The sequence below is a fragment of the Penicillium roqueforti genome (genome assembly GCF_015533775.1).
Source record: "Penicillium roqueforti strain LCP96 04111 chromosome Unknown scaffold_17, whole genome shotgun sequence".
Taxonomy (NCBI): domain Eukaryota; kingdom Fungi; phylum Ascomycota; class Eurotiomycetes; order Eurotiales; family Aspergillaceae; genus Penicillium; species Penicillium roqueforti.
This window is the reverse complement of record NW_024067581.1, coordinates 331,393-358,695: the sequence shown is the minus strand read 5'-3', so window position 1 is coordinate 358,695 and position 27,303 is coordinate 331,393. Positions and strand designations below refer to the sequence as shown.

Below are 27,303 nucleotides of genomic sequence, written 5' to 3'. Positions count from 1 at the left end.
CTACGTGGTTTTCGAGGGCATTGTAACGACATCACTATCCAATAAGCACTTCAAGCCATAATATTACACATGGAATTGTTCTTTTCACAATAAATGGCCTGAGATTTCCTGGTCTGTGTCGATCGAGACCATGAAATGGAACAGCCTGAAGCATCGGTGCGAGTTACAAGACTACATTGCCATCAAAAGCAATCATTCTTCTTAAGAAAGTTCTAGAAGCAATACACAATAGATATCCACTGCCAACTTCCTACGCCCTTTACAAATTATAACGAGACTAGGAAGGTTTCAAGGGCATACCATACTGACGTAGGGCTTGATTCCCCATTTGGACGCCCCACATCACGTGCCGTTCTAGCATGGTCCCGGCGCTTAATCCCAGGTCCCTTGAACAAATCGTGTGCAATTTCAAATCGAGCCCTCATTGCCTAACATGCTGCTCTGGTTTAACTGATGAACTTATGGAACTGTACCTGCCTAATGTATTGAACTCGCTTTCCAACTCGCAAACCGCTTCTGATCCTCCACCCCCATGCTGCCAATGACCGGATGAAACACCGCTGTAAAGGCCGACAACGACAACGACAACTTCACAAGATCGCCTGATATATTGTACCGAAGTCTTTTTTTTTGAGCCAGAATGACGTCTCCTTACCCAACATCAAATTCATTCTCGCCCTCCGTTGCGTCCGACATGGCTGCTGCGTCCAACCGAGGGGTCTCCGATTTGCCGCAGTCTCAGGTAGACGCTATCATCCGCACGAAGCGCAAGGCTCGCGAGCCAAAAGCCTGCTACCCCTGCCATGCGCGCAAGGTTAAATGCGATCGCAATCTGCCGTGTGACGGGTGCGTTAAGCGCGACCATGCAGACCTTTGCTCCTACGAACGCCCTTCCAAGAAGCGATCGCAAGCCTTCCATGATAGCGCTGTCCCTAGTGGGTCAACGGCACCCGTGCATGAATATTCAGCATCATATGCGTTCGATGAAACCCCAGCGGAAGTGAAACACGAGCCAACCTTAAGCCGACCGAGTGTCCCTGCCACAGGTGGTGGCCGTATATCAATCGCCCGCGAGGAATGGGATAATGTGCGCAATAGGTTGCAGGAAATGGAGTCTACTATTTCCTCCCTTCGAGTCGGGTTAGAGAGGGCGGAAGACGGCCTCCCAGCCTCCATGGAAACCGGAAGCGTGCATAGTGGCGATGCGAGTTCCCGTTCCAAGTGTGCCTCGCCGGAACGCGAGGGCATCCATGCTGCCAATACTCTTGGCAAAGGCACGGTTCATTTGGGATCTCGCTCTGTTATGGCTTATATCTTAAACAATCAGTCTGGGTCTGATCAACTTCAGGCACTTTTGGAAGGAGGAATACTGCCCAAGCTTGGTTTGGACAATGAGTCTGCGACATATCCATTTGTTGATCTATGGTCCTCCGATATGTCAACATTCGATATTACCGCCGTCTGCAGCGCCCTTCCCACTGATCAACAGTGCAGAGAGTGAGTAGCCTTCTTAAATTGAACCCCTTGATTGAGATTGGTTGGGCTAACTTTGCTTTCTTGTAGATTATTCTACTACTACAAGGATATTTCAGGAGCCATATACCCTGTTTTAGAGGACATCTTTGAGTTTGAGAACACACTCGAGCTCCTGCTGGGAACAAGAGCTTCCATGGGTGGCGAGTACCTAGCCGATGCAGATCAAGCACAGAAGCCTTTCGGGGTAAGCATTGCGTACCTGGGACTACTGTTCGCTATCCTTGCCTCTGGGTGCCAGTCATCCGACTATGGGAGCAAGGAAAGGGAATTAACCTCTCAGGTTTATGGTATGCGACCTACACCGAAATTCTTATTGGAGTCGTTGGCTAACACTTTGAATAGTGTGCTGCTCTTACCAGTGCCTCCGCATGACAAATTTCCTCTCCCAACCCACCATTCAGGCAATTCAAACTCTCCTAGTGATAGGAAACGTTTTGTCATACAACATGAATCCTGGAATTTCTTATGTCTTGCTCGGCATGACACTTCGCATGGGCTTGGCGCTCGGTCTCCATGTGGAGTCGAGTCGCTTCTCGTCAGCTGAACGATACCGCCGACGACATGTTTGGTAAGATAATTTTTCGTTCGTAGCCCGAAAGTATGTGGCCCTGACATGAATAGGTGGTCCATGGCATGGCAAGACAGCCATTTTTCGCTCTCCTACGACCGGCCTTCCACCACTGCAGTGAGCCAGCCAGATATTGCTTATAGGGATGGCTCCAAACCTGGCGATTTATCCTATTTCGAAAGTCTCTCTCGTGTCATTTCTCTTGCACTAGAGGTTGTCCGCATTCGCATGTTGAGCCCGCACTCGCAGATAAGCTTGGAAAGCATACAAACATATAAGGACCGCATCCAGAAGATCATGGTAGAGGCAAAGCCATACCTGCGAGAGGCAATGGACTGTTCCACGCCTACGCAGCACCTGGAGCGCGTTGTGTTAAAACTGCATGCTTCTTATTTCGCCTCTGAGCTCTGCCGGCCAGCGCTCAAACCCATGGCTGACTTGAGCCACGCCAACGCAGCCAGCATGCGCGAAAAATGCATTATGAATCTGATGACGACCGTTGAAGCTTACATCGAAATGCACAACATCAGCTCCCACGCAGCTCGTTCCTGGATCTTATTGCAGCGGGCGATTAGTTCCGCATTCCTGCTTGCTGTCATCGATGAGGCGAAAGCGGACCCGAATGTGTGGAATCTTCTCTACTCACTCGAGGGCATCATCGCCCAAAGAGCAAGCACGGAACGTGCCTATGATTCCAACGAGGCCCAAACTGTGGCCAGTATGACATCGCCGCCCCAAGCACTCGGGACTTACGACCCAATCACGGGCGTCAGGAACCTCACAGGTCCCATCCCGGTGGATCCAAATTCTCCGGTTGGGATCCCCCCCGATCCACAAACGCAATGGGCCAAGTCACTAGCGAAAACACATCGTGCTTTGCAAAAACTTCTTGCCGCACTTGGAAACCCATCTACGCGTTCAATGGGACGCAATGGTACGCCCGTTTACTCCAATAATCCTAACCTCAACCCGACTTCCGCTTCCATGGGGGCATATGGTCCTGGGCAGGCGAACATGACTCCCAGCGTTGGTTCCCTTCCGCCCCCTACGCCAGAAAGCTCCGCTAGCGGTGAATGGACAATGCCCAACATACTGGATCGCGCAGCGGAGTATATTCATCCACCCCTGTGGGGCTAGTGATTGGAGGCGAAAAGCGTTTAGTTTTCAGTTGTTTTTTTCTTCAGCGCGGCGCCGGAGTCTCTTTTCGGTTCAACTCATGATTGTCGTTTTTTTTTTTGCAAACTTTTGTCCTTCAATTATTGCAGGGGAGGCTGTTCTTACGAGTTGAGGGTTTCTGCAGTGTGATATCCGTCGTTGAACATATAGTATGTGTATAATCTCTCTTACAGAATCTTAAATCGCAATACTTTGGATCTAATACGCTTTCTGTAGACCGAGGATTATGCAAAGACAGAGTCTTTCCCTTTCCATAAGGCTCGGAGTAGAATTGCTTCCTTCTCTGGTTAGTTTTCGTCAGCGAAAAGTAGTTAATCGCCACAGCGATATTCAAGAATGAGCTTGTAATAAAAGGCCCTCTTTTCCTTCTCTTCTCTACTTCAGATTTACATTTCACTCCACCATTCTCCATTCAGCGAGGAGCTGTACGGAGTAGAGTGAGCCCACATCCCTAGGGTAATTAATCATGGTCTCCCCCATAGCAGATGCATTGAAATTGATCGTACCTAATTAGAAAGGCGGTACTGGAAATCCAGGCAGGAGTATCAATCCCCTACAACAATAGTTATGGTTATGACTTCTGAATCAATTGGGTTTTATATTATTTCTGGTCACTTTTTGTTTATTCCAAATGCTACTCCCAATAGTACTTATGAGTCCAGGAAAGTTCAATGATGGCGATGAACTCTCCCTGAAGTCGTTGCGTCGCGCAGGGAGGTGCTGGCACACTGGCACTCCAGGATCTAGGCATATACCAAGACTGGTTGAAGATGTGGCTAGAAGACTAGGATCCATCTACGAGCACTTAAACCAATAGCTGCTGACACCAAGAAGAGTACTGGCTATGAGACAGCCTCGTTTCCAAGCGCATGGACATCTTGCAAGAATCTCCAACCGTCGAATCGGTGAATGCGGAGACCCGGGTTGGACAAAGTCGAGCAGTTATTTTCGGAGTCAGCAGAGTCAGAAACGCTTTGAGGTAAAATGCACTTCAGCCTTTCTAATCTCTTTCAAGCGAAATCCCAGAATCAGCTCTGAGAATCTCACTACTGCTGTTATTTATCCTTCCCACGCTTCCGCCAAAAAAACGTCTACATCTAATGGCGTATCTGACTACGTTGTACCTGAAAAGGGAAAACAACTAGTGTAGATTCGCTAAGATCTAAATGGACGAGGGAGAGGGAGAGAGGAAGAGGGAGTGGAACTATCTGATGATCTGAACCCACATGGGTGACCGCCTTCCGGTCACCCAACATCCCCCCTACAGATCTCATATCTCCTGTTTTGAAAATGATGATCTAGAAATGTCGTAATCGTGGTAGTCGTAAAAAAACCCCAAATTTTCCTTTGAATTAAGTCATCCCGATAAGCTTCAAGAAAGCTCGGAATTGCTCTTTGGGAAGCGCCTTCGTAAACCCGTCCGCCGCGTTCTGCTTTGTGTCAACCCTCAGGATGTTTATGTGTCCTTGGGCCACGGCGTCCTTCACGAAGAACCATCGGAGTGCCAGCCATCTGGTAGCAGACTTGCCTCCCTTCTTTGTCAGTAGCAACTGTGAATTGATGTTGTCGGTGTAGATAACTGTGGGATCGGGTCTTGGCAGGCTCAGTGAGTCTGCAACCTTAGCAAGCCACATAGCATCCCGGGCCGGCTGGTCGAGCGCACACCATTCTGCTATTATTGTGGAGTTCGCTGTGATCGTCTGCTTTTTAGTAGACCAAGCTACTGGGACTCCTGTAAAGAACCAGATACATCCTTCGGTTGATTTGGAGTCTGTCTAGTCTGCGTGTGATGCGTCTGTGAATGCTATGAATTGTAGTTCGTCCGACTTTCCAAAGATCAGTCCTATCTTAGGGTTGTGTCTGAGGTACTTGACGACGTGTCTCATTGCCTCGAGATCAGAAAAAGTCGGTGTTGCTAGTCTGTGTTGTAGGCGTGTGACGGCGAATCTGATATCTGGTCTTGTCTTGATGGTAAGCTAGTTGAGCATCCCTACTACTGTCTGGTAGTGTTCGAAGTTCTCGTCGTCGAGTAGGTTAGAGTCAATATCTTCTGGGTTAGACTCTCTCTATCCTGGTGGTAGTGGTGTTTCTTTCGTTCCCGTAGTATCTGTAATGCGTAGAATCTTTTGTACGTAGGCTTCTTGAGACATGATAATCGTCCCAGCGTTGTAATCTCTGTCGAGTGCGCAGTTAAGATACTGCTTTGGTTCTCCCAGGTCTTTCATGTCATAATGTTTCTTGAGTTGCTTTACGACCGAGTCTATCTCTCCGGAGGTGGGTGCGGTAATGATAAAGTCATCGACATGGATTATTATGATTGTTAGATCCGCGCAGTTCTTTCCCATCTTGACGTAGATATACGGGTTGTCCTTGAGGGGTCTGAAGCCGGTTTGTTGAAGCTTACAGTCTATCTCCTCGTTCCAGAGGAAGGCAGAGTCTCGTAGGCCGAAAAGAGCCTGGTTAAGTATATATACCCATTGCTTTGAATTTCCTTCTGTGTCTGCAAACTCGAAACCCGTTGGCTGTCTTATGTATACCGTCTCCGTATCTTTTCTTGATGCGTTAAGGTAAGCCGCTGTGAAATCCACTTGATGCCATTCGAGGCCGTAGACTGCGATGAGTGTTAAGACAATTTTGATCATCGTTTCCGATATAACCGGTGTGTAAGACTCGCTCGAGTTATCGCTTTTCTCTTGGAAGTTGCCGCAGATAACCTATCTTGCCTTAAAGCTGTAGACTTTATCTCTCGTGTTCGTCTTAACGGTAAAACGCTATTGTCCTGGAAGGACTTTCGCCTTCGGTGGTTTTAGGATCAACGTCTATGTTCTCTTCGCGGTAAGGTTATTAAGCTGTTTTTCTATTGCTTCCTTCTATTCGTTCCAGAAAGGTGATTTTTGTGCTTGTTTAAAACTTGATGGTAGGTCGACGTCCTTATTGTGAAGAGGTTTTCCGTTGTATATGAAAGGTGCGTCAATGTCTACCTGATCGGAGTTGTCTGGCGAAAGTTTCTTTGCGTTTCCTTCTTGAGGAGGTTTGTGTTTTTCCGCACGCTTGATATCCCTCTTTTGCTTCTTATATTCGATGTTTAGGAGTTTTTGTTTAGGATCCTGATATCTCTCTGGTGGGATACCGATGTTGCTCCTTTTTGATCTCCTGACCGAAGGTTCTTGAATTTGAGTTGGTGCTGCTGTTACAGGTTCTGCGGTAGGTACGATAGGAGTAATCTTCTCCTGTGTCTGTGTCAGTTGCGTAGTGTGCCGAGGCGCTTTATAAGTGTCCTGCGTTGATGTTTGTTACGTAGCTATCTATTGTTCACTGCGTTCTGGAGTCTGTTGAGTTGGTGAAGAGAAAGGATACTGGTACTCTGTCCTTGTCTATTCTGGGGACGGAGTGTCTTCCCTTGGAGTTGACTCTCGTGGGGAGCTGGTTTCCCTGATTAAGTCCTGTTCAATCGAGTCTGTGTACTAGTGTACTTCCAGTATGTCTATCTCTTCTGCGTTGATTCTAGCTGTGAGTTCCTCAAGTCTTCTTTGGAAGTTGGCTTTCCTCTCTGCTAGCTTTTCTGTTATTGTAATTTGCTCCGTCTGAGGGGTTGCATTCTTACTGTGAACAGTCTGTGTCTCCTCTTGGATTGGAGTAAGAGTCTGGTTGACTCTTTGCGCTGTTAACTGTTCTGTGTTTTTGGGAATTGGTGTCCCTCTCTGAAGTCTCCTAAGGATCGATCTTATGTGCCTTAGTGTAGGGAGTAGCCTCTGTCGACGAGGTATTACTGGGGTCTCTGGTATGGTTGAAACGCTGCCTTGAATTGTGGGTAAGTGAATTGTTGACGGGTTTACTGGATCCTGTCTGTAGACTGTTACAATCTCTGTCCTTGGTTCGGTTCTGGCTGTGTCGATCAGCGGGATGGAAATTTCGTTTGTATCGTTATCTCCTGGGGGTTTCGATGGCTTTGGCGCTACCGGTACTCCTCCCTCCTGATCTTCGTCCCTTGGTTGAGGAAAGCTGACGTTCCTCGAGATTGTAATCTTCCTAGTTTCCGGATTCCAGATTTTTAGAATATGTCCGTTATCCCCCTTATAACCTATGAGGTGTCCTTTCTAAGATCTTAGAGCGGCTTTGCGTGCCTGTACTCTCTTCTCCTTCGGAATATGAATGTAGACGGTTGTTCCCTATGGTCTGAGGTGCTTTAGTAACGGATCTGGGTTGTCGATTCCGAGTTCTGTGCGCTAGTGTTTGAGTAGCGATGTTTGAGACTTTGGGTTGGTTAATCTGTTAATAGTGTAGATTGCAGTTTCTACTGCGTAGGGCCACAGCTCCTTAGGTAGCTTAGTATCGATGATTATCGTTCTCTGAATGTCGTTGACGTATCTGCCGAAGCGTTCTACCGCGCCGTTGGGCTCTGCTGTATAGGGTGGTGTAACTTTGAAAGTCATTCCCTTTTTTATGTCCTAAGTGATGAAGTTCTTAAATTCTATTCTACCATCGAGTCTCTATATTCCGGGGTAGCGCCTAGTTCGGAGTTTGATTTTTTCGCAAAATGCTTGAAGCTTGACAAATGCTTTACCTTTGTTTATGAGAGTCGGCCCCTCGAGATATCTTGTTGTGTCGTTGAGGATAGGTATCTAGTACTTTTCACCGTTTGGGCCCTTAGGTTTTATAGGCTGTGTGTCTATATGAAATTTCTATGCTACGTCCTGAACCTGAAATTGCGGTTTACGAGAAATCTGTTTCTTGGATTTACCTTGAAAACATGCTTTACAGTCGAAGTATTCTGTTCTATACTGTTCTTTGTCGTTAAGCTCTTGTGCTTGTTTTAGCGTTGAAGTAAGTTTGGCTTTTCTAGCGTGTCTAAGGCGTCGATATACCTTAAAGGCAGAAATTTTATTGACTAATCCTGTTTCTTCGTTACTGTCCGACCTGTAGGATGAATCTTCTTCGTGTGAATCGTCTTCTTTAGGACCGATGAGGTACGGAACCCCGAGTGATGTATTTGTAACTCTAACGGTTTTTCCAGTGCTATCTGTAAGTCGCTTAGTTCTTATGTTATACGAGATATCCTGTTCTTCTAGGAGTTTCTGTATGCTGAACAATTTGCCGTGACCCCTTGGGCTGTAGTAGCCTTTTGTCAGGAAGGTATATGTTGTTCTGTCTTTGAGACCTGCTTTAACAAGGACCTCTCTGTGTCCTTCAGTTACCACTCTGTTGCCGGAGTAGTCCTGGTAGGCGTATGCCGATTCCGGGCTGTCCTCCTGGTATATGTAGAAATCTTCGAAGTCGTGGGTGAGTGTTTTGTCTGATCCGGTGTTAATTAGCTAGCTGTTGAAACTATCTGTGTGACGAGCTGTTGCCGTTATGGCTATATTGCTTTGCCCCTCGCTTCGCAGTGCGATCGAGTAATTCCATACGTATGGGCTGTGTATCCAGTGTGTGGGTGGATCTTCTGATAGATAGGAACACTTTTGAGCTTTGTGTGGCCCGAAACCGCAGTAGGTATACATCCCGCTCTTATCCCTTTGTATTCCTTCCTTCTTTTCCTTGATATACTTATGGATATCTTTACCAGGAGGTGGTTGGTTGTGAAGGGTCTTCTTCTTCTTGGGTTCGTTGGATGTACTTGAGTTATCCTTCGAAGATTTGTTGTCTTGGCTTGAGGAGGCTTCGCTGTTACCTCCTTTGCCGCCCCTCTTACTACCTTGTCCTCCGCGTCTTCCGCCGCGGTTGTTACCCCGTCCCCTTGAGGACTGGGCTGCGTTAGCAGTCCCTTCTCTGTTGGAAACTGCCTGGAGGCTCTTGTAATATTGGTCTATCTTTTCGAGTGTGATTTTCTTAGGTTCGATATTACTAATCTCCTCGATGATGAATTGAACCTTGGATATTTCTTTATCTAATTGCCGTAGAACTTGTGATAGTGCGTGAAAAGGGTGTGGTTGAATTTTGAATTGCGAAAGAACGTGGTATTGTTTCTGGTATTCTGTAATGAATTCCTTTGCAGTGTTGAAGTCCGCTCGTTTTATTTCGTCGAACTTTTTTGTTTTGTTTAGTGTATTTTCGGCCTTGTCAGAGCCTTGCACTATTAATATGATTTTATCGAACATTGTGTCGGCGAATTCCGGGAGGTACGAGAGATTCTGGATTCGTTCTTGGAGTATATCGTCAACCTGAACGTACAGCTAGCTAGCCACTGTGTGTGACCAGTACTCCTATCTGTCAAATTTCGGGTTACCTACAGTGGGGCGAGGCATGCTGCTGTCAATGATATATTCTAGTCTCAATGGCGCGAGAGCGAATTTCACAGGGATCGCCTATCCACGAGGATTTCTGGAATTGTATTCGAGTGCTTTGACTTTCTGCATTTTCGCAGCCGAGATGTCAGGTAAGTTAGTGGCCTGATTCTTCTCGTTGTATCCGTTACCCGATGACATTGTGTTGGCCTGGGGTTGAGAGGTGTTTCCTATCTCCTGAGACGCGTTGTTATTGCCTGATGGCAAAAATTGTGACTGATTATTCGGGTTGTTATCCCCAGAGTCGATACCGCTATTAGCCATGCTGAGAGCTGGTTTGCCAATTCTGTTGTTGATTGAGGCTTGCGAGGATCAAATCCGATTGGCGAGAAACGCGCGTTGTGTGGGTTAAGCGCCGGGAAGTGGGGTCCAGGAAAGAGACTTAGGGTTGGAGGTTGCTAGCGGTCCTTGCTAGCTAGAGACAAGTGCTCATAACCTAATGGCGTATCTGACTACGTTGTACCTGAAAAGGGAAAACAACTAGTGTAGATTCGCTAAGATCTAAATGGACGAGGGAGAGGGAGAGAGGAAGAGGGAGTGGAACTATCTGATGATCTGAACCCACATGGGTGACCGCCTTCCGGTCACCCAACAACATCGGTACGTCTTGCAAGACCAAATTGCAATTTGTCGTGGCAATTATGTCTCTTAGATCTTCCAACAAGTACTACAAAGTCGGGGTCCTCCTGTTTCCTGGCGCAGACATCCTCGATTTTGCAGGCCCGATCGAAGTCCTATCCCATGTCTCGCACAACCGAAACCCAGAAAACCCCAAAAGAATGTTCGAAATCACAACTGTGGCTTGCAGCCCCACGATTCGTGCTGCAAATTTGCTTACGGTTCATGCAGACCTGCTTTTGCCAGACGCGGTCGATCGAATTTCCGACTTTCATATCCTAGTCATCCCAGGTGGTCCCCCGTCAGTTTTGCAGCCATTGCTAGAAAACAGCACACCAGAGCTTGATTTGATTCGCAAGTTTGTAGCGCTACCTGTTGCTTTGTTATCAGGCACCAGGATTTTGCTGTCGATTTGCACGGGCGCCTTTCTGCTCGGGGCTGCGGGTATACTCGGCGGAATGACTGTTACAACCCACCATCATGCTCTTGACAGACTTCGAGATATTTGTGCCCAGTTCAATGCTCCGGGGGATCATACTACTACTGTGCTGTACAGGCGATACATTGATGGGGGTCTGTTGAATGAGACGGTGTTCGACTCATCACGGCCAGAGGGGTCGGCTCAGGCTTAGACGCCACATGCTACCTTGTTAGTCAATTGACAACACATGACATGGCTGCATTTGTTACTCGGGTTATGAAGTATGATTGGCGTGAGCTCAAAGAGTGAGCTGCAGGTTTCGCGAACACTATCTTGTGAATCAAGTAGCAGCGTGGAATCGGAACACAGCAGAGGTGTCACAACACGTGTGCTTAGCTCTGTCCAATAAATTTGAAACTTGGATGCATTGCGAGTCATTGGACACCATGTATAATTGAGGCTTTTCTCATTTACGCTGGGAATATCCTTCCAACCACCTCATTCTTTGGTTCTACGTGATCTTTGCTAACAACACTGAACGGTTGAGTGAACCTTTTTTAATTTAAGCTTCTCAGACTCAGCATTCGATCTACCGAATCTAACTTCAAGCCTTTTACCAAATTGGCCAAGGCTTTTTAGCGAATTCCCTCCACAATTACCTCATTCATGGGATGAAGTAGAGAAGTAAAGGCCCCAAGTTGTACAGGGTGATGGCCATTCCTGTCTGGGATGCCCTAGGTTGAACCTAAGACTTGACCTGTTGGTCCGCATTAGGAGTTACAGTCATCGGAACGGTCCTGTCTCGAGGTCAGTTATCTAGCTGGTGCTGTTTTAGCCGATGCAGGTTATATAGCACCATCTGGTTCTAGGTAAAACAACACATCTTATCTATTTCCTCAGGACTCAAGTGAGACCAATACAGTTACCTTCTAATCAAGCTTTTGTCTCATAATTTTTCTGGGTAGATCAGTGCCTGGCTCAGAGTATCTCCCTTGGAAACATACATTCCACATCGAGCCACAATGGTCGCCTTGGCACCGGGTGCGGAAATGGTTCCCACTACATACCACCCTAAGCTCGCTGAGAATGGAATCCCATTCTTCGGCAATGGAATGTCCAATCAGAAAGTCAAGATGCAGACTGTAGAGATGACGCCTCAATATGACAGTGCCGATCCGGTGACCATTGCCTCAAACGGCAATGGTACTCAACAAAATGTCAATGGATTCACCTCTGAAATCTCGAATACTTTATCGGAAAATAAATCGATAGCTATGGAGGTATTGAAGATCATCGAAAGCTATGGTGTCGACTTTGAGAAGGCCGGTATCTCCTGGAAGGGCTTTGAGTCGTTTGTTCCAATTGTCCTGGAGCAAATCGCCAGACAAGAGCCCATCCGCATGATATTGCCCGCATTTCCTTTCAAGTCGCCTAATGCACGCAGTAAGGTGCTGGGTACTATGCCCGACTTTGGGGAAGAATTGGCATTGGCCCATTTGAATGGACTTTGCCAAAATATCGGTGCAGTATACGCCCCTGGTGCCGATATCTACATCAGTTCGGATGGGCTGGTATACAATGGTAAAGAACACAATCGAGATGATTTTCCTAGCTGGAATACTGACATGTGTTAGATCTCCTGAGCGTCCCCGATGAAACCGTTTGGGATTATGGGGAGGCCCTGCGAAAAATGGCCGTCGAAAAAGAGCTCCATCATGTCAAATTTATTCGCCTTTTCGAACTTCTCGAGCATCCATGGTTCCCATCCTCAACTCCGGAGTCCGCAAAGGCATTCTATTTGGCCCACGCTAGTTGTCTCCGCCGAGAACTGATGTACACCTTTGCTGACCCGAGCTTCGATGCGACGGAGGCGATCAAAACCGACAATGATACATGCCTAACATACCGGGGCTACATTAAATTTCTAACCAAAGATCTGGCTCATCTAGAGGAGAAGGATAAATCTATGTCAAAACGCGCTCGGCAAGCGCATATTGCCGAGACCGCACGGCAGATGATCATTCGGGGCAAGATGTTCGCGGCGGCCATCAAAGCCAACCGCAAAGATTACGTACGACTGTCTATCCACGAGTCTGCAGGCGAGAAAAAGCTTTCTATCTCGCTTGTTCCACAGATGCGAGGAACACTGGGTCATACGCCTTGGCACTCTGTTGTGGCTGTCGGACTGGATGGTTTATACTGCATGGTTCACGCTGAAGATGTACGCGACACGCACGACCTTATCTATAAAAACGGACAACCATATTTCTTCCGTGAAAGGTCGAGTCTCTTTGACTGGACCGAGGACGGCTTATCTGTCAAGTTCGAGCATCTCTATCCCTGCGGACTCATCATCCGCCCCGCCGATATCGACAATGTCAATCCTCCACCGTCAATCCGCTCCATCCCCATGAGAAAGGTCCGCCAGCTGTCGAATGGCATGTCCCCGATTGTCCTACGTGGATTTTCCGAGACTCTAGAAGAAGATCTCTACGTCCAAAAGGGAGAAGAGCTGGGTACTATTCTCCCGTGGAGCTTTGGCATAATCCAAAAAGTACGGGACAACGGCCGCTCTGACAAAATGGGCAACAATGTGACCTCGAACGAGGCTATGCCAATGCATTTTGATGGGATGTTCAAGTTCGACGAGATTACCGACCCAGAAACAGGCGAGATGAAGAAAGTCCAACACCCACCGGGCTATCAGTTCTTCACTTGTCCTGCTACTGCGCCAAAGGGCAATGGGTATACCTTGTTTGCGAGCTCCCGGTTGTTTTTCCGGTACCTACCTCTCCCATGGTCTGCCGAACGTCTCGAAACAATTACCTGGGCTATGGACAACGATGGGTTCTGGAATGCAAAACTCAAGAATTTGCCGTTGATCGTCAAGCACCCTATCTCTGGTCTTCCGTGTCTGCGTTGGCATCAGCCATGGGACTCAACCAAGACCAAATTCTCGACCTGTGAGGTTTCAATTGAGAATGACGATAATGATCTAGCTCAGGTTGTGGATCGCATCACATATGACTATAGAGTTTGTCTTCGCTTTGGTTGGGAGAAGGGTGATCTGCTGATTAGTGATAATACTGCCATGCTGCATACTCGCACTGGATATATCAGTAACTGTGATCGGGAGCTGTGGCGAATTCACTGTGACTGAGATTTTCTTATGTGTCTTTGCTTTCAATATTGTGTGCTCTGTTATTCTTTTCTGTCCATGGTCACTCGTTTTCTTGCCCTCATGTTTGGCTTATATTTGGTGCAAAGATATAGAGTATTCTGAAGCAATTACACAAGTCTTCAATACAATATCCAATAGATTTCGAGTCTGTGTCTGTGGAATTCCGTACTTGGTCGGTTAACCTTTAATTCTTCTCTTTTGCCATTTGATCTGGCCAGTTGCGTGGAACTATGAAGATAAAGACCGTTTTTATTAACTCTACTATTACCTCATTATGTTCATTGGAAGTGTCTTCCGTATTCAATCCAGTTAGGGTGGTAAGTCTACCTCGAAGTATCCTAATTCATATAGTCAACTTATATATTCCGGACCACTATTATACGGGATACACTTCATAAGCTTTCACTGTCGGTAAATCTAGAAGAATTTTTCTCTAGATAGCAGACGTCAAGATATATTCACAATTTATCCATTCCCATTCTTTGTATATATCCCACTATCGGCCCCTGCTCTACCACTTCTATCTTTATACACCGCCACACAGACTCATATCATCCTAACAGGAAACGCTCCCCCCGGGGTAATTGAATTTGCCATCTTGTGTAATGGACAAGCTTGCAAATATGACCCCCCGCCCATCCATGATTTTGAAGCGGAGTACGCAGGCGGCCCAGGGTGTATATTTTGAGGATAACACAGACAACCCAGGCTCTGGGAGTCAGACTGCTGTGCTGCAGGACCATTATTTGGCCCGGTATGACCAGAACCATATGAATAATTTGGAGAAGGGAATACAGCCATAGACGCCGATGCCGGAGACTCTGGGGGAACCAAAACAATCACTTTGTATTGGGGAGACATGGTGTTGATGACCTGGATAATTTGTGGTAATGCCTGTTCTACTTTTTATCAGTTTCTTGGCTCAGATAATAACTCATATACCGTGCAGTTGGAGTACTGACCAGTTGCAACGTAGTACAGCGGCTGATTGGGTGCTGCTGTAGACAAAGAGTCTGGTACTAACGTCTCCGGTGTACTTATCATTTCCCGGTATGTCTCCCCACTGATACCAGAGCTGGGTGGTGATGTGATATGGTTCAGCTGTACTGGAGCCCTTGTTATGGGACATATTGGACTTGCTTCACTGACTCCAGTAAATTGGGATAGGTCGCCAGGGTACGCCTGTTGTGGGAATGTGTTGAGGTCGTTTGGCCATGATTGCGAGAACGGTGGATATGACGGCATGAATGAGGTACATTGGTCTGGGATTAAAGGGGAGACACAGACACCGCGCGAGGTAAAGACGGGCTCAGTCTCCGAGTAAGAGGAATGAGACCTCGGGAACAGCGAAGGATTATATAACTGATCCCATCCGTTTAGAGCAGCTGCAGCTCTCAGTTCGTTGGCGATGACGCGATCTTGAAGCTTTGCAATGCGTTCCCTAATCTTGCGACCTAGGCTCTGTCAGTTTCCAACCCGTCGTCTCTGTTTGGGGCAATATCCTACGGTGGTTTCTTTGGGAAAGGCGGTTTTGCAGTCTCCTTCTCTCCAGTGGATCTTGTGTTTGGCTGAGAATATCATCCTTGGGACTCATAGACTGATCTTCCATCTTCATCTTGTAAAGTATTGTTTTTTTACGGTCTTATGGTCTTGAGGGATATTTTCGGGCTCGGGGATGTTGCATATCTCATATAAATCTCGTCAGCAGAGGCTCCGAGTTGATATCCAGCACAGGAACTCAGAGGGAAAAGGCCCCTCGCCGTCAGCCTCCCTTGGCTTTATACAGGCCGTGCGCCCACGAGGGAAAGTCACGCCTGATCTCACTGTGTGACGCAACTTGTACAACGGATCTTCGGTAATCAGTGATTCGGTCTGAAAGCCACTGGTTCAACCTCCGCCTTTTCAGCCTCGTGATGCTGTTTTACCTGACTATGTCAAAATACCTGCCTTTCTCAGCTTGCCAACCCTTTGCAGAAAAAGCTCCTGTGCCGACTCGCGCATTCTTGGAGAAGGTTTCATGATGGTCGCACGAGGGGGTGTAATAAGAGGCTATCCTCGGCATGGGCATGTGCATGGACATGGTGCTGCCCTGAATTCTTTCATTCCTTGGTTCCAGTGGCTTGGGGTTCGCCACAGCCCATGGAACTCTCAGCTCTAATCCATCTCACTGGCTCGAAGACTCGCTTGTCAAAGCCCACCAGACTAGTTTTAGACCCCTTGACGTGGCAAAACCGTCTTACCATTCCCTCAGTGGTAACCTACGTGCCCCCGGTACTTTGGATAAGTATCCCGCCTACTTATACTTTAAATTACACGTTGTCGTCAAAGCATCTTCTTGTAGATTCGGACATCTCCGAATTCAGCTTTTATATACGACCCGATTACATGGCCCACATGGCAATGGTAATTGCCATTGTCTGATGTTCAAATTGGTATTTAATCAGAGAGACGATTTCCTATAGTGATTTACCTGTCTTCAGGCCGACAGCGGCCAACAGTTCACAGAAGACAGGGAGTTCAGGCTATGGTGACAGGCTACCAGTTGCGAGGGAAGTACAGCTAGTGCAACGTTCAATCTGAAGTCTAAAAATAAGACACGTCGTGTATTGGCCCCCTCAATGCTGCAAGAACAATGAGCTCACGCTGGATATACTCCGGGTTTGATCCAAACTGCCAGTTTTCTTATATATTTTCTTACTCTGGGGTTTGGAGAGGTCACATTACCTTCTTGGTAATGTCAATTGGTTTGAAAGTCCGAGGATATGGCGACGAGCACCTCCCTAAGGAGTTATTCATGCAGTGGCGTCATAGACGGGCTGATTTCCCATTCTCGGTCCAACAGCTCAGAGTGTCAATGAACTTCTTTCGTGAACATGGGGCACTGCTGTGTGGTGCCACTGTGATCGCTCATTCATGCTTCATGCTCCCTGGATATATGCATGTGAGATCTAGCCGTAGGAACTGGCGGAAGATCCAGTTCGGTTTATTGTTGGATTGGATTCTGGAAAGCAAATCTCTCTGTGTAACTGCGTGATGCAGAGAATTGTTATCCCGCAAGTGGTTTGTATGCTCCGTCTGTATTATGAGTCTAGGATATAAATAAATCCGTGCAGCCCTCCATATGTGTAATATAAAGCAATACAGCATAGCATTCACATGATAGTAGAATATATACAAAATAAGGCAATATTTGCATAATGAGACTACAACTAAGGGCGGCTGTCCAAGCATAGACAACTAAATCCATTGTTCATCAATTCATCAGCCTTGACTTTGTTGGTCGACATCTCAGCCAGTACGTCAAGGATTCTGTCGGCGGCTGGGCCAGCCAAATAGTACTACCACTGTCTCCGACTCTGCTATCTTCCCTCCTCCAGTCACCACAAGCCTTTCTATCAGAGTAGCTTGATAGAATGGACTCTTTTCGCAGGACAGTGGGCAGCCTTCTCCCATACCATCTTCTCTCTTATGGCTCTCTCCTCGGGACTGAGCTCTATCAGGTACGTCTCTTGTCCCTTGAAGAAACAAGAAATCTCATGACTCACGATGTCTAGAGCTTTATCAATACAAAAATTTGCTACCAATTTTTACCAATGAAGGAGTTCATTATCCTCCAAAAGCGCCTTTTCCCCATCTACTTCGGAACCCAGGTCGGACTCACAGTGTTGACGGCAGCAACATACCCACCATACAGCATTTTGTCATTGGTCAAAGATCCATGGGGCGTAGCTTCTCTTTGTTTAATTGCTTTGACGGGATGTCTGAATTGGTTCGTCCATGGACCTCAGACGACCACTGCGATGTTGGTCAGGAGGGCGCTACAGGGTAGGTTCTTCGTGAAGCGCCAAACTTGATTATACGGCTAACATAAATTCACCATGCAGGAAGCGAGAGCACCGATGCTGACTCCGATGGGTCGAAGGTGCTTCGGGCTAACCGTACCTTCGCGCGAAATCATGTAATGGCTATCCATTTGAATGCTATTGCTATGATAGCCACTGTATTTTACGGATTCTCGCTATCTGCTACAATTTTAGCAGGAGCTTAGGCAAATCCTATTTCAGATCTTGGACAAGAGCTTTGGTACATGTGTGGCTGTCTACATATTCCTCTTCAACCCAATAGATACAATACCAGCAAGCTAGTCTATAGCAATCTTCTGTACCAATTCAACTAGGCTGAGTCTCTTCCTAAGCATCACATAGTCTGCATTCAATAAGAGAATATAATTGAATGCCGTCATGAGTTATGGAACAAATCTCGCGCGAAGGTGAACCTGCAGAGATCACGCGTCACCCCGACGGAAACCTGACGGTCATGAGAAAATGAGTCGAGGAATGACCCAGTCAAAGCGACCACTAGGCCATATTACTATATCCACAAGTTGCCAAGCTAGACATCCTGTAACCTCCGTTTGTGAGTACCATTTGGGGGACTATATTCCTCACCACACAGAAACGTTGAGCGCACAATCACCAAAATGCAAATTGAACACACCAAAGCCACCTAGCAGTAGAATCCAGCAGAAAGATGGCCCAAAAAAGGTACGGTGGACAGTACGACCTCAGCGCAGGCGTGTTGACTTCTGCTGACACCTAATGCATTAGGGTGCGGCGGACCAAGTAGACACCTAATTCGCTGTATAGTACCAGCAATAGAGTAGCAGACCCCCGTTTTATTCTCTTTGGTTCTCGTTTCTACCAAATCTATCAGGCCTACGCCCAACATGGCCTTAGCCTTATCCTCCATACTTCTCTCCATACTCCTAATCATCCTCCTCCCACCTCTCCTCTTCCTAACCTGGTACCTCCGTGTCTCTCGAACACTGCCAAATCTGCCCAGAATTCCAATCTACGTCTCAATCCTGGGGTTATGGTCCTCAATGGGCCAAGACGAGATCTACGAAAGATGGTTCAGGGCTCCACTGGAGAAACACGGCGCCGTGTTAGTCTGGTTCGCTGGAAGATGGAGTGTGCTCGTTTCACGACCGGATTGGTTGACTGATATGTTCCGCAATGAACATATATATGCGAAAGTCGGGAGCCAGATTAAGATTCCGCATGCTGTTATTGCGACGCTTGTTGGTGATAACATCATCAATGCCCATGGTGAGAATTGGAAGGTTTATACTGGTATTATGAAGGCCGGGTTGCAGAAGAAGGTTTTTGAGACAACGTCCTTGCTGAAGCAGTCGAGGAAGCTGGTCGATGTTCTAATCGATCTGCAGAAGGAGGTTGGAGCGAATAGAGGAATCTTGATTATGGCAGACGTACAGAAATGGGCTGTGGATGTGATGAGCGAGAATTTCCTGGACTTGGATTTGAAGGTATCAAGTCAACCTTGCCATGGCCTCCCTGAAACGAACATTCAATCTCTAATAGCTGAAAACTGAAGACAGAAGACTAACCCACACCAGAGTCTAGGCCAACCAAACGGCGCCGTTCGAATCGAAGCCCTCCAATCTATTATCAAAGCAACCCTCTTCAAACCAATGTACTTCAGCTTCCCGGACCTCGATCACTTCCCCTGGCTATTCCCGTCACGCAAAAGTGCCTACAATACAATGCGCGAATTCGACAACTGCCTGTACACAATGATAATGGCAATGCTTCATAAGCGCACGCAAATCAATCCCACCCAATCCAAAGACATGGTCTCACACATGCTGGGCGAAGCATACACATCAGGCCGCATAACCGAGAAACAATTCCGCGACAACCTCAAGATAACATTCCTAACCGCACATGAAAACGCCCAGCAACTGGTAACCTCGATGTTCTGGCAGCTGGGCACTCGAGTCGATATACAGGATCGGCTACGGGAGGAGATTCTTGATACGGCCAAAACTCACCCGAATCCATCCCAGGAAATTATAAACGGTCTGCCATACCTGACGGCCGTGGTGCTGGAGCTACTTCGTCTCTTCCCGCCTGTCTGTCAGCTCATTAACCGTGTCGCATTGCGGCCGGCACTGCTGGGTGGGGAACTTCCCATTGCGAAGGGTACATTTGTGGGGTGGAATGCGTGGGCGGTGCAAAGTAACCCGGATATATGGGGTGAGGATGCGCGCGAATTCCGGGCGGAGAGGTGGGGGGAGAGTGCTGAGGAGATGCAGGGGCGGTTTCGGAGGGAGACAGTTCGAGGAACGTATATTCCGTTTAATGCGCATAAGCGGAAGTGCCTTGGGCAGGGGTTTGCATTGTTGCAGGTGAAGATTTTGTTGTTTGTTTTGCTGGGAAGGGTTAGCTGGGTTGTTGATCCTGCGTATCGGTTGAAGATGACGCCAGTAAGTGTTTTTCTGCTAGGTCTTGATGATGTATGCTGATTTGTACAGGGTGGGATTCTAGTACCGCTGGGTTGTCGGGTTATTTTAACCAAGTTGGGGTCTTCGTGAATAAACAGAAGTAGACTGGACTGCTTGATGGGTGCTCGGTGGGGTGATCGACTAGAATGACGCAACGAAGCACTCTATAAAATCAAAGAAGCATGAATTGATGTCCAAGTACGAACAAATCTTGAAATGTAAGAGTTCAACGTACCCTGTCGTTGAAACAATGCGAAGCTCGGGGAAACGAGTGGGGCTGTTCTCGGCCCCGGACTACGTCTTTAATTTTGACCGCCTAGCTCACCGCCTGTGTTTAGTTACTTCCTAACCAGCCAAGCACAGTCACCGTACAAAACTAATATATAAAATCGTGAAATTGCTGTGCTGTCGACGTATTCAGATGTAAAAATACTTAGATTACAAACTATACTGCCGGCAAAATCAAATATGGTGCTGGTCAAGTCAGCGGGGACCCCTAAATCAAAGACTATGTTGTAGACAATATCTATTCTGGCTCGCAATTAGGTATTAACGTATTATTGTGGGTTGTATGTAGTCTCCCGTATTCTGTTTGCCTATCCTTACAAAATAGCCTGCCATTGTTCAGTGATAGCAGCTTCGAATTCGTACATCTTCACGCTCTCCAGAAGCACAAATGATTCGTATCGAAGCCCTCGTTCGCGGTCCTTACGATCGGACCACTGTTCGACAGTCCCGTTCCACACCCCGGCGTAGCCATCGAACAGTGATCGCCAGTAGCAAGCCTCAGCCGCCGGGGTCAGATATCGCTCACGGAAGGTCGTCACACTGTTATTAGCGATGCGCTTGGCGGCTTCGGTGTCGTTGACCAGGGGTTCCATCTTTTCGGCTAAGTCGCTGAAATCGCGCTCGACCTCGACATAGTTTTGATTGGGACCATCTGCTACCAACAGATAGTGGTGATGTTGGATGAACTGGAGTTTGTGTGCGACAATGACCGAATTGCAGGCCTGTCGGTATTTTAATGAAGCCGAGTACGACCGACCTGAATAGCGCACGTCGTCAGCTGGCGTCCTCGAGTCGCGGGAGAGAAGAGAAATTAGACTCACCTTCGACATGCGCAATAAACATATAATGGCAATGATCTTCCATCTTAAGGACATTGGAACCCGTGTTCCAATCAACCTGCTTGACATCGCCCCACGATTTGTCCCTAGCGGCCTCCATCAACGCGCGTCGCAATTTTGGAGCAAAACTGGGCTTGCCCCGCCAAACCAATTGAGGCGTTTTCTCTGACCAAGGAATATCCCTTCGTTTGATTCGTTCCACAACTTGGTCATACGGCCCCATGTAGTTGTCGCGGTTATCCCAGGCCCAGAAGCTAAAATCCGGCATGAGCCAAACCCCTTCCTCAGTCGGAGTGCGCGAAAAGACCCAAACCGGCCATTCCGAGTTAGTCACATCGTCGACCTTATCTTCCACCGAGAAAACGAATTCAAAGTCGCGTCTAGAAGCTCTTTCTGGGTCGGCGGCCAGCGCACGATGGATTGAGCTCAATGTCCCCAGAATTTTCCGTCGGTGATCCTCCCCCTTGGACCGCGCCGTGACCACGTATAATTGGCCATTAGAGATAAATGCACGCGCCATACCATGTTCGATCTTGATGGCGCCTAGTTCTACCGACGACAAGCGACCATGCGAAGACCAGAATTTGCCACCGCGCGCAACATCCTCGAATAACCCGGGGAAGGCAGCTTTGCACTGGCTCTTGTTGAGAGTCTCATTATGACCGTCGCGGGCGTATTCAAAGGACCAAACGGGGGACCGGTCTGTTTGTAGACCGGGTTCTGGGCAGGTGAGGCATGTCGAGCACTGGAAGGTAGTAGAGGATTCGCAGGCGCAGTGTCCGGCGGGGATTAACTGGGTGAGAACAGGGTGAATGTATTCTCGGTCGGAGTTCATGCCAAACCAAATGACGATGATGGCGCTGAAGCTAAAAGCGGTTATGACGCACAGAAGGGACAAGCCGCGTCGTGGGCGAATAGGAAATGAGGCTGTCATGGTAAAGATCCAGACTGGCACGGCATGATCTGGAAGTGTCTTGGAATTTGTCTGGAGGGATCTGGAGAGATCTGGAGGTGTCAGAAGGTATGCAGAGGAATTGTCTAAAGAGTGTTCAAGGCAAGAAACAAGAGAAGGGGGCCGATCAAGGCAAACCCTGAAACATGCCCCCAGAAATGGCAGTGATGCGCAACTACGGACGATCGCCGCTAAAACGCCCCCCGTACGGGCGGATTGGCGAGCCTCAGCCCGACACCCAGTGGGGGCAGCGGCGTCATCACCTGTTTTTGGGTTTTAACTGCGTTATTGGGGTTTTTGATTGGATCGATATAATGAGATTGGTTGGACGGGGCTAATCCTCCGATATGCATAGAAGAGACAGACAGTCAAAGAGAAGAAAGAGAAGAGAAATTGCCAAGACACCAAGTCACCGTCTCACCGAGCCTTTTCCTTCATTGTTGATTTTATTTGGGGGCGATAGTCGTATACTCCAACATAACAACATACTCTGTTCTGTTGATCTATACTAGTACTTGCCTCTAGTGGATAATAGCCGGGACGCTACGCCGTATAAAAAATAGCTTCAAAGGCTAAAGTGTGAAGAGGGCTCTGTTTGAACTACCGTTTCTAGTTCCTCCATCAAACTAGATACAAGTATAAGGAATGTCCCTAACAATATCTGTTTGATCGTCTAGTATGAGATCCATAAAAAAAAGCAATTGCCCCAACCCCTAGCCAACTTTCCCTGGCAGAAACGCCCGCTGCAATGCATGGAACATAACGCAAAATTTCACCTGAGGAGGATTCAAAAGCCCCGTCATTGTCTAGAGTGACTCCGCCCATGTCGTGTCCCCCGACTGCGGCCACTGGATGGAGCAGCCGGCTCATTGGCATCCATATCCGGGGTAGAAGGTACTGCTGGTCGACGTTGTCGGCTGTGTCGTACACGGTCGAGAGCTCGGCGCAAAAGGCCGTCAGCTTCGTCGTCGAGATCCATCTCAACCTTTTCATCTTCGGCCGGGGCTGTGGCTGTGGCGACATGGGCCACCTCCTCCGTCCATCCTTCCACAAAGGGCTCCTGACGCCCACGCCGTCGAGACATCTCTTCCGGGGCAACTCGCTCTTTCCCTTTATGTTCACGGGACCGGGTAGGTCCCCGGCGCTTGGAGGAGGCTGCGCTGGCTTCTCGCATACTCTCCTCAAAAGCCGTATGGTCCCTCTGTCGCCCCTCCAATGCCCAGAGCTCAAGTGCACGTGAAAGTAATGTACCAGCCACGCCTGCACCCCCGGCGGCATCGCCGCCACCACTCGCTCCAAGTACACGTACAGCCTCATGCAAGGCAGTCACGGCGTCCGTGGTTCGTCCCAACTCCAGTAATACAAGGCCACGAGACGTATGAAGAGAACCGGTCAGCCCGCGATCTTCGTAGCCCCCAACCCCAGATGCAGTAGCGATCGCCGCTGAGCCACCCGTACCACCACCCAAAAAAGGCGAGTAGCCCATGCTGCTGCCTCCTGCGCCCACGCGAAGACATTCATCGAATTCACGAAGGGACTCGGACAAACGGCCCATGCGACGAAGGGCATGACCTAAATTCGCACGTGTAGCTACCCAGGCACTGGGTTCGCAGTGGAGAGAAGTAGCTAGCGCCAGTGCTTGCCCAAATAATTCGACCGCGCCGCTAAGATGATTCTGATGGTAAAAGACCACTCCAAGCTCGTTGAGAACCAGTGGATCCCCACCAACCGCGGAGACAATCCCTGAGGGATGAGGCGTGAGGGAAGGCACAGAGCCGGGAGCAGCTCCAGTCGACATAGCGTGAGCAGCACATAGATACTCGTGCGCCAGAGACATATTGTTGAGAGCGAGATGCTGCATTCCTAGGAACAGTTGGGGGAGGTGGCTGCCCTGGAAAAGTCGAGCAGCAGTGCTATATGCTGCGATAGCTTGGTCGTGTTCACCCTCTGCGGCAAAGGTGTGCGCGAATCCAATCCAAGCTGGCGCCGAATGCGGATCTAGCAGTGACGCCTTCGAAAAGAAGCGCCGCGCCTCAGCCACCTTTGAGACTGAAAGGTAGTACACTCCGATTGCCAAGTATGTGTAAGGCTCCTCGGGCGAATGATCCGCGAGCATGTGAGAGAGCAAGAATAGGGCATTCGTGGCACCGGTCTCGTAAAGGCAAGCTAAGTGAAGCGGATAAATAGCTGGAGCATGGCCAAGGTTGTTCTGTGTCGGAATGCTGGGATTTGTGGACAGGTCGGTTGACTGAGATGCGGAGAGGATAGAAGATGTCAGTTCTAGAGCTTCTGCAAACCGACATTGCGTATACAGAGCTTCGGCGCGGGACAATAGAATGTCGGGATTCTCTGCAAGATTATAATGTGTGGATAGGGTTTCGGTGGCATCGGATAATATGGTGGGAGAGGAGTATTTTGATAGCCGGGTTGTGTAGAGCATCTTCGTGAAATGGGCGGCTTCTTGTGCCATCATCGGATCGGGGGATGAGACGGAATCAAAGTCCAATGATTCAAGGAATTCCAATTCTTCCGTGGGAGACATGAGCGAGTTCTTCATGAGCTGATCAAATGCTTCAAAACACTGCACGTCAATCCGCACGGCATCCTTGTAGCAATCTCGGGCACGATCAAATGCATTCTGCTTAGCGAAGCAGAGCCCCCGTAAATAACACATGGCGGCTTCAAACCGTACATTGTTGGCATCTTCGCGTTCTCTCTCCTCGGCTCGATCACTGCGCGGTGTCGCACTCTTCCCATTGCGCAGTGTAACATGGCTTTGGTGTTGGATTTTGCGCCGGGTGTGGTTATTGCGGATCAGGTCTGTGGGGTTGTGTTCACCGAGAATGGAGAGGGCTTGTTCGAATTGATTCTGTTTTATGTAGCAGTGCGCAGCAAGGTAGCGGCAGGCAGTGCTTCGAGAAACGAGATCTTTGCGGGAGAGGAGGGCTAGGGCGCGTGTGAAGTTGTTATTGGAAAAGTGTACCTGGGCTAGCCAAAACGCATCGGAGTCACTGTCTTCACAAGCAAGTCAGTATATCAGTATATTCGTAGTGCTTGTAGCCCTTACTAGTAAGTGCCAGGACTTTGTCCCCAATGTAGATTGCGGAATCATGCTGGCCACGGTTCAACGCGTCCTGTCGCCAGGAGCGCAGGAACCTTTCCATATTGACAGAGAAGATGTGTTAAAGAATGGATTCAAAGAGAGAACAGACATGGATATTTCTGTTAGAACCCGGAGATATGCCCAAGCAATGCGAGTCGCAGGCAACTTTCACATGAGCGGGTCCTTGCCCTATTTTGAACCAAACAGTGGTCCGTGCGTGCCTGTGATGGCGGAAGGTTAACTACTCCGTACATGTATGTACAATAATGTAGGTAGAGTGTTCGCCTAGAGAATATGTATTGGGTTAAGAAAGGGGCTGAATTACTATTAAAAGTCTCAAAATGATGGTAACTGGAAGACCTCCCCAGACCAGTATCATAGCAGTTTTTGTCTTCTATTATACAGAGGTCACGTGATGCATCTACTATGGGTAGAATCATACCAAGCGTAAATATGCTTCTCATAGGTACTTCTATACCAATTGTATAGAATCAATCATACGATCACAAGGATCTAATCGAAATTATTTTATATATTAGGACTGGTTATTCATGTTTTAGCTGGTGAGGGTTGGGGAAATGGACGTGATAAGTTATGTCTTTGTTCCTTTTGTATTGTATACTCATACAAAAAGTACCTAAGTTCAAAATCTGTTGGCGGGTGCCGTTGACTGGGCAGCGCGTAGCTCCAGTTCGGGGATTTCTGTTATCGTCATCCACACGTGACCTTCACCCTTATCGCCATCTGAAGCATCGGACTTAAGCGGCGATAACCGAGCTGATTGATCACGTGGCGATAACGATGCCCCCGATAATGCCAGAGCTTCTCTTGCGAAGGTTTGTTTCTTTCTCATACTTCCCATCGCCATCAAAATCCATCATGGCTGAGCGAAAGGTTCTTTCAAAGTATTACCCCCCGGATTTCGATCCTTCGGCCATCGAAGGCTCTTCGAAGCGCTCTCGCAAGGATGGCAAATCATCCAAGCTGTCCCCTGTCCGCCTGATGACACCCTACTCGATGAAATGCACTCACTGCGGCGAGTACATTCCCAAGGGTCGCAAGTTCAATGCGCGCAAGGAGACTCTCGATGAAAGATACCTGTCGATTCCAATCTTCCGGTTCTACATCCGTTGCACTCGCTGCAGCGGTGAGATCACTTTCCGTACCGACCCCAAGAGTAAGTTTGAGACCATCCTGCCACCACTTCGCTATATACAACCTAACATCAATTATTAGACAACGACTACAAGTGTGAGCGCGGCGCAAAGCGCAACTTCGCAGTTTGGCGTGACGACGAGGACGAGAAGTACAACGACGAGACCGAGGCGCAGACCCTCAACCGACTCGAGAAGGAACACGGCGCCAAGGAGGAGCAGCTGGAACGTGACAAGATGGCTGCACTCGAAGACAAGATGCTTGACTCCAAGCGCGAGATGCAAATTGCCGACGCACTCGACGAAATCCGAACCCGCAATGCCCGCATCGAGCGCACCGAAGCCCGTGGTGACGAGGCTGCCGTCGCTACTGTTCAGGAAAAGATCGACGAGGAGGCTCTTCGAGCGGCGAGAGAGGAAGCCGAGGACAGAGAGAACTTGCGCCAGGAGTTCAGACGCAAGAAGGCTGAAGCGATGGCTGCTAAAGCGGAGCAGGAATTCCGTGAAGCTGAGGCGGCCATGGCGCGTAAAAGTGAGCTTGGAGGGTACTGGGCGAAATTTGCCCGCCCTAAGAAGGACAAGGACGCGTCCTTGGCTAAGAAATGATCTTTCAGCCTCAACGAACAACCCGGAGATAGCGACCGTGTCGTGGTGACCCCACGTTGCACAAAGGTCCTTCTTCAATCAATGAAATGAATTATGATAACGTCTTAATGGTCTTCTTTGTAGTTACAAATAGTCCCGATTGGACCAGTCAACGTAGGGCACAAGTACGGAGTAGTCATGATTTATCACTCTCACAGCTCTCCTCCCGGAGAACTGTTTGCTACTGCATTTTCCCTTTAACTCGCATCTAAAGAAATGACAGATCTTCTTCTAGTA

General features: G+C 48.3%; 9 protein-coding genes across 9 annotated transcripts; 5 read left to right on the top strand and 4 right to left on the bottom strand.

Moving 5' to 3' along the window:
* Positions 1 to 640: 640 nt before the first annotated feature.
* Positions 641 to 3,241, top strand: LCP9604111_6491 (putative C6 transcription factor; the record flags this gene model as incomplete). The annotated part of the gene is made up of 4 exons (XM_039074418.1): positions 641 to 1,497; positions 1,564 to 1,823; positions 1,879 to 2,104; positions 2,158 to 3,241. The coding sequence occupies 4 exons, from the start codon at positions 641 to 643 to the stop codon at positions 3,239 to 3,241; spliced, it is 2,427 nt and encodes an 808-aa protein (XP_038927541.1).
* A 2,105-nt stretch (positions 3,242 to 5,346) lies between these two features.
* LCP9604111_6490 (uncharacterized protein) lies at positions 5,347 to 5,922 on the bottom strand (the record flags this gene model as incomplete). The annotated part of the gene is made up of 1 exon (XM_039074417.1): positions 5,347 to 5,922. One exon carries the CDS (start codon positions 5,920 to 5,922, stop codon positions 5,347 to 5,349), a length of 576 nt encoding a protein of 191 aa, XP_038927540.1.
* Positions 5,923 to 10,202: 4,280 nt separating this feature from the next.
* On the top strand, positions 10,203 to 10,811 carry xanA (isonitrile hydratase-like protein xanA; the record flags this gene model as incomplete). The annotated part of the gene is made up of 1 exon (XM_039074415.1): positions 10,203 to 10,811. One exon carries the CDS (start codon positions 10,203 to 10,205, stop codon positions 10,809 to 10,811), a length of 609 nt encoding a protein of 202 aa, XP_038927539.1.
* An 811-nt stretch (positions 10,812 to 11,622) lies between these two features.
* On the top strand, positions 11,623 to 13,760 carry xanB (isocyanide synthase xanB; the record flags this gene model as incomplete). The annotated part of the gene is made up of 2 exons (XM_039074414.1): positions 11,623 to 12,181; positions 12,235 to 13,760. 2 exons carry the CDS (start codon positions 11,623 to 11,625, stop codon positions 13,758 to 13,760), a joined length of 2,085 nt encoding a protein of 694 aa, XP_038927538.1.
* A 567-nt stretch (positions 13,761 to 14,327) lies between these two features.
* Positions 14,328 to 15,396, bottom strand: xanC (transcription factor xanC; the record flags this gene model as incomplete). Its single annotated transcript, XM_039074413.1, has 4 exons — positions 14,328 to 14,680; positions 14,744 to 14,882; positions 14,931 to 15,235; positions 15,288 to 15,396. 4 exons carry the CDS (start codon positions 15,394 to 15,396, stop codon positions 14,328 to 14,330), a joined length of 906 nt encoding a protein of 301 aa, XP_038927537.1.
* Positions 15,397 to 18,507: 3,111 nt separating this feature from the next.
* Positions 18,508 to 20,175, top strand: xanG (cytochrome P450 monooxygenase xanG; the record flags this gene model as incomplete). Its single annotated transcript, XM_039074412.1, has 3 exons — positions 18,508 to 19,107; positions 19,198 to 20,067; positions 20,116 to 20,175. 3 exons carry the CDS (start codon positions 18,508 to 18,510, stop codon positions 20,173 to 20,175), a joined length of 1,530 nt encoding a protein of 509 aa, XP_038927536.1.
* A 512-nt stretch (positions 20,176 to 20,687) lies between these two features.
* LCP9604111_6485 (uncharacterized protein) lies at positions 20,688 to 22,146 on the bottom strand (the record flags this gene model as incomplete). The annotated part of the gene is made up of 2 exons (XM_039074411.1): positions 20,688 to 21,130; positions 21,195 to 22,146. The coding sequence occupies 2 exons, from the start codon at positions 22,144 to 22,146 to the stop codon at positions 20,688 to 20,690; spliced, it is 1,395 nt and encodes a 464-aa protein (XP_038927535.1).
* An 817-nt stretch (positions 22,147 to 22,963) lies between these two features.
* On the bottom strand, positions 22,964 to 25,328 carry LCP9604111_6484 (anaphase promoting complex subunit CDC16; the record flags this gene model as incomplete). The annotated part of the gene is made up of 2 exons (XM_039074410.1): positions 22,964 to 25,179; positions 25,232 to 25,328. The coding sequence occupies 2 exons, from the start codon at positions 25,326 to 25,328 to the stop codon at positions 22,964 to 22,966; spliced, it is 2,313 nt and encodes a 770-aa protein (XP_038927534.1).
* Positions 25,329 to 26,146: 818 nt separating this feature from the next.
* Positions 26,147 to 27,027, top strand: LCP9604111_6483 (Saf4/Yju2 family protein; the record flags this gene model as incomplete). The annotated part of the gene is made up of 2 exons (XM_039074409.1): positions 26,147 to 26,444; positions 26,504 to 27,027. 2 exons carry the CDS (start codon positions 26,147 to 26,149, stop codon positions 27,025 to 27,027), a joined length of 822 nt encoding a protein of 273 aa, XP_038927533.1.
* Positions 27,028 to 27,303: the final 276 nt, after the last annotated feature.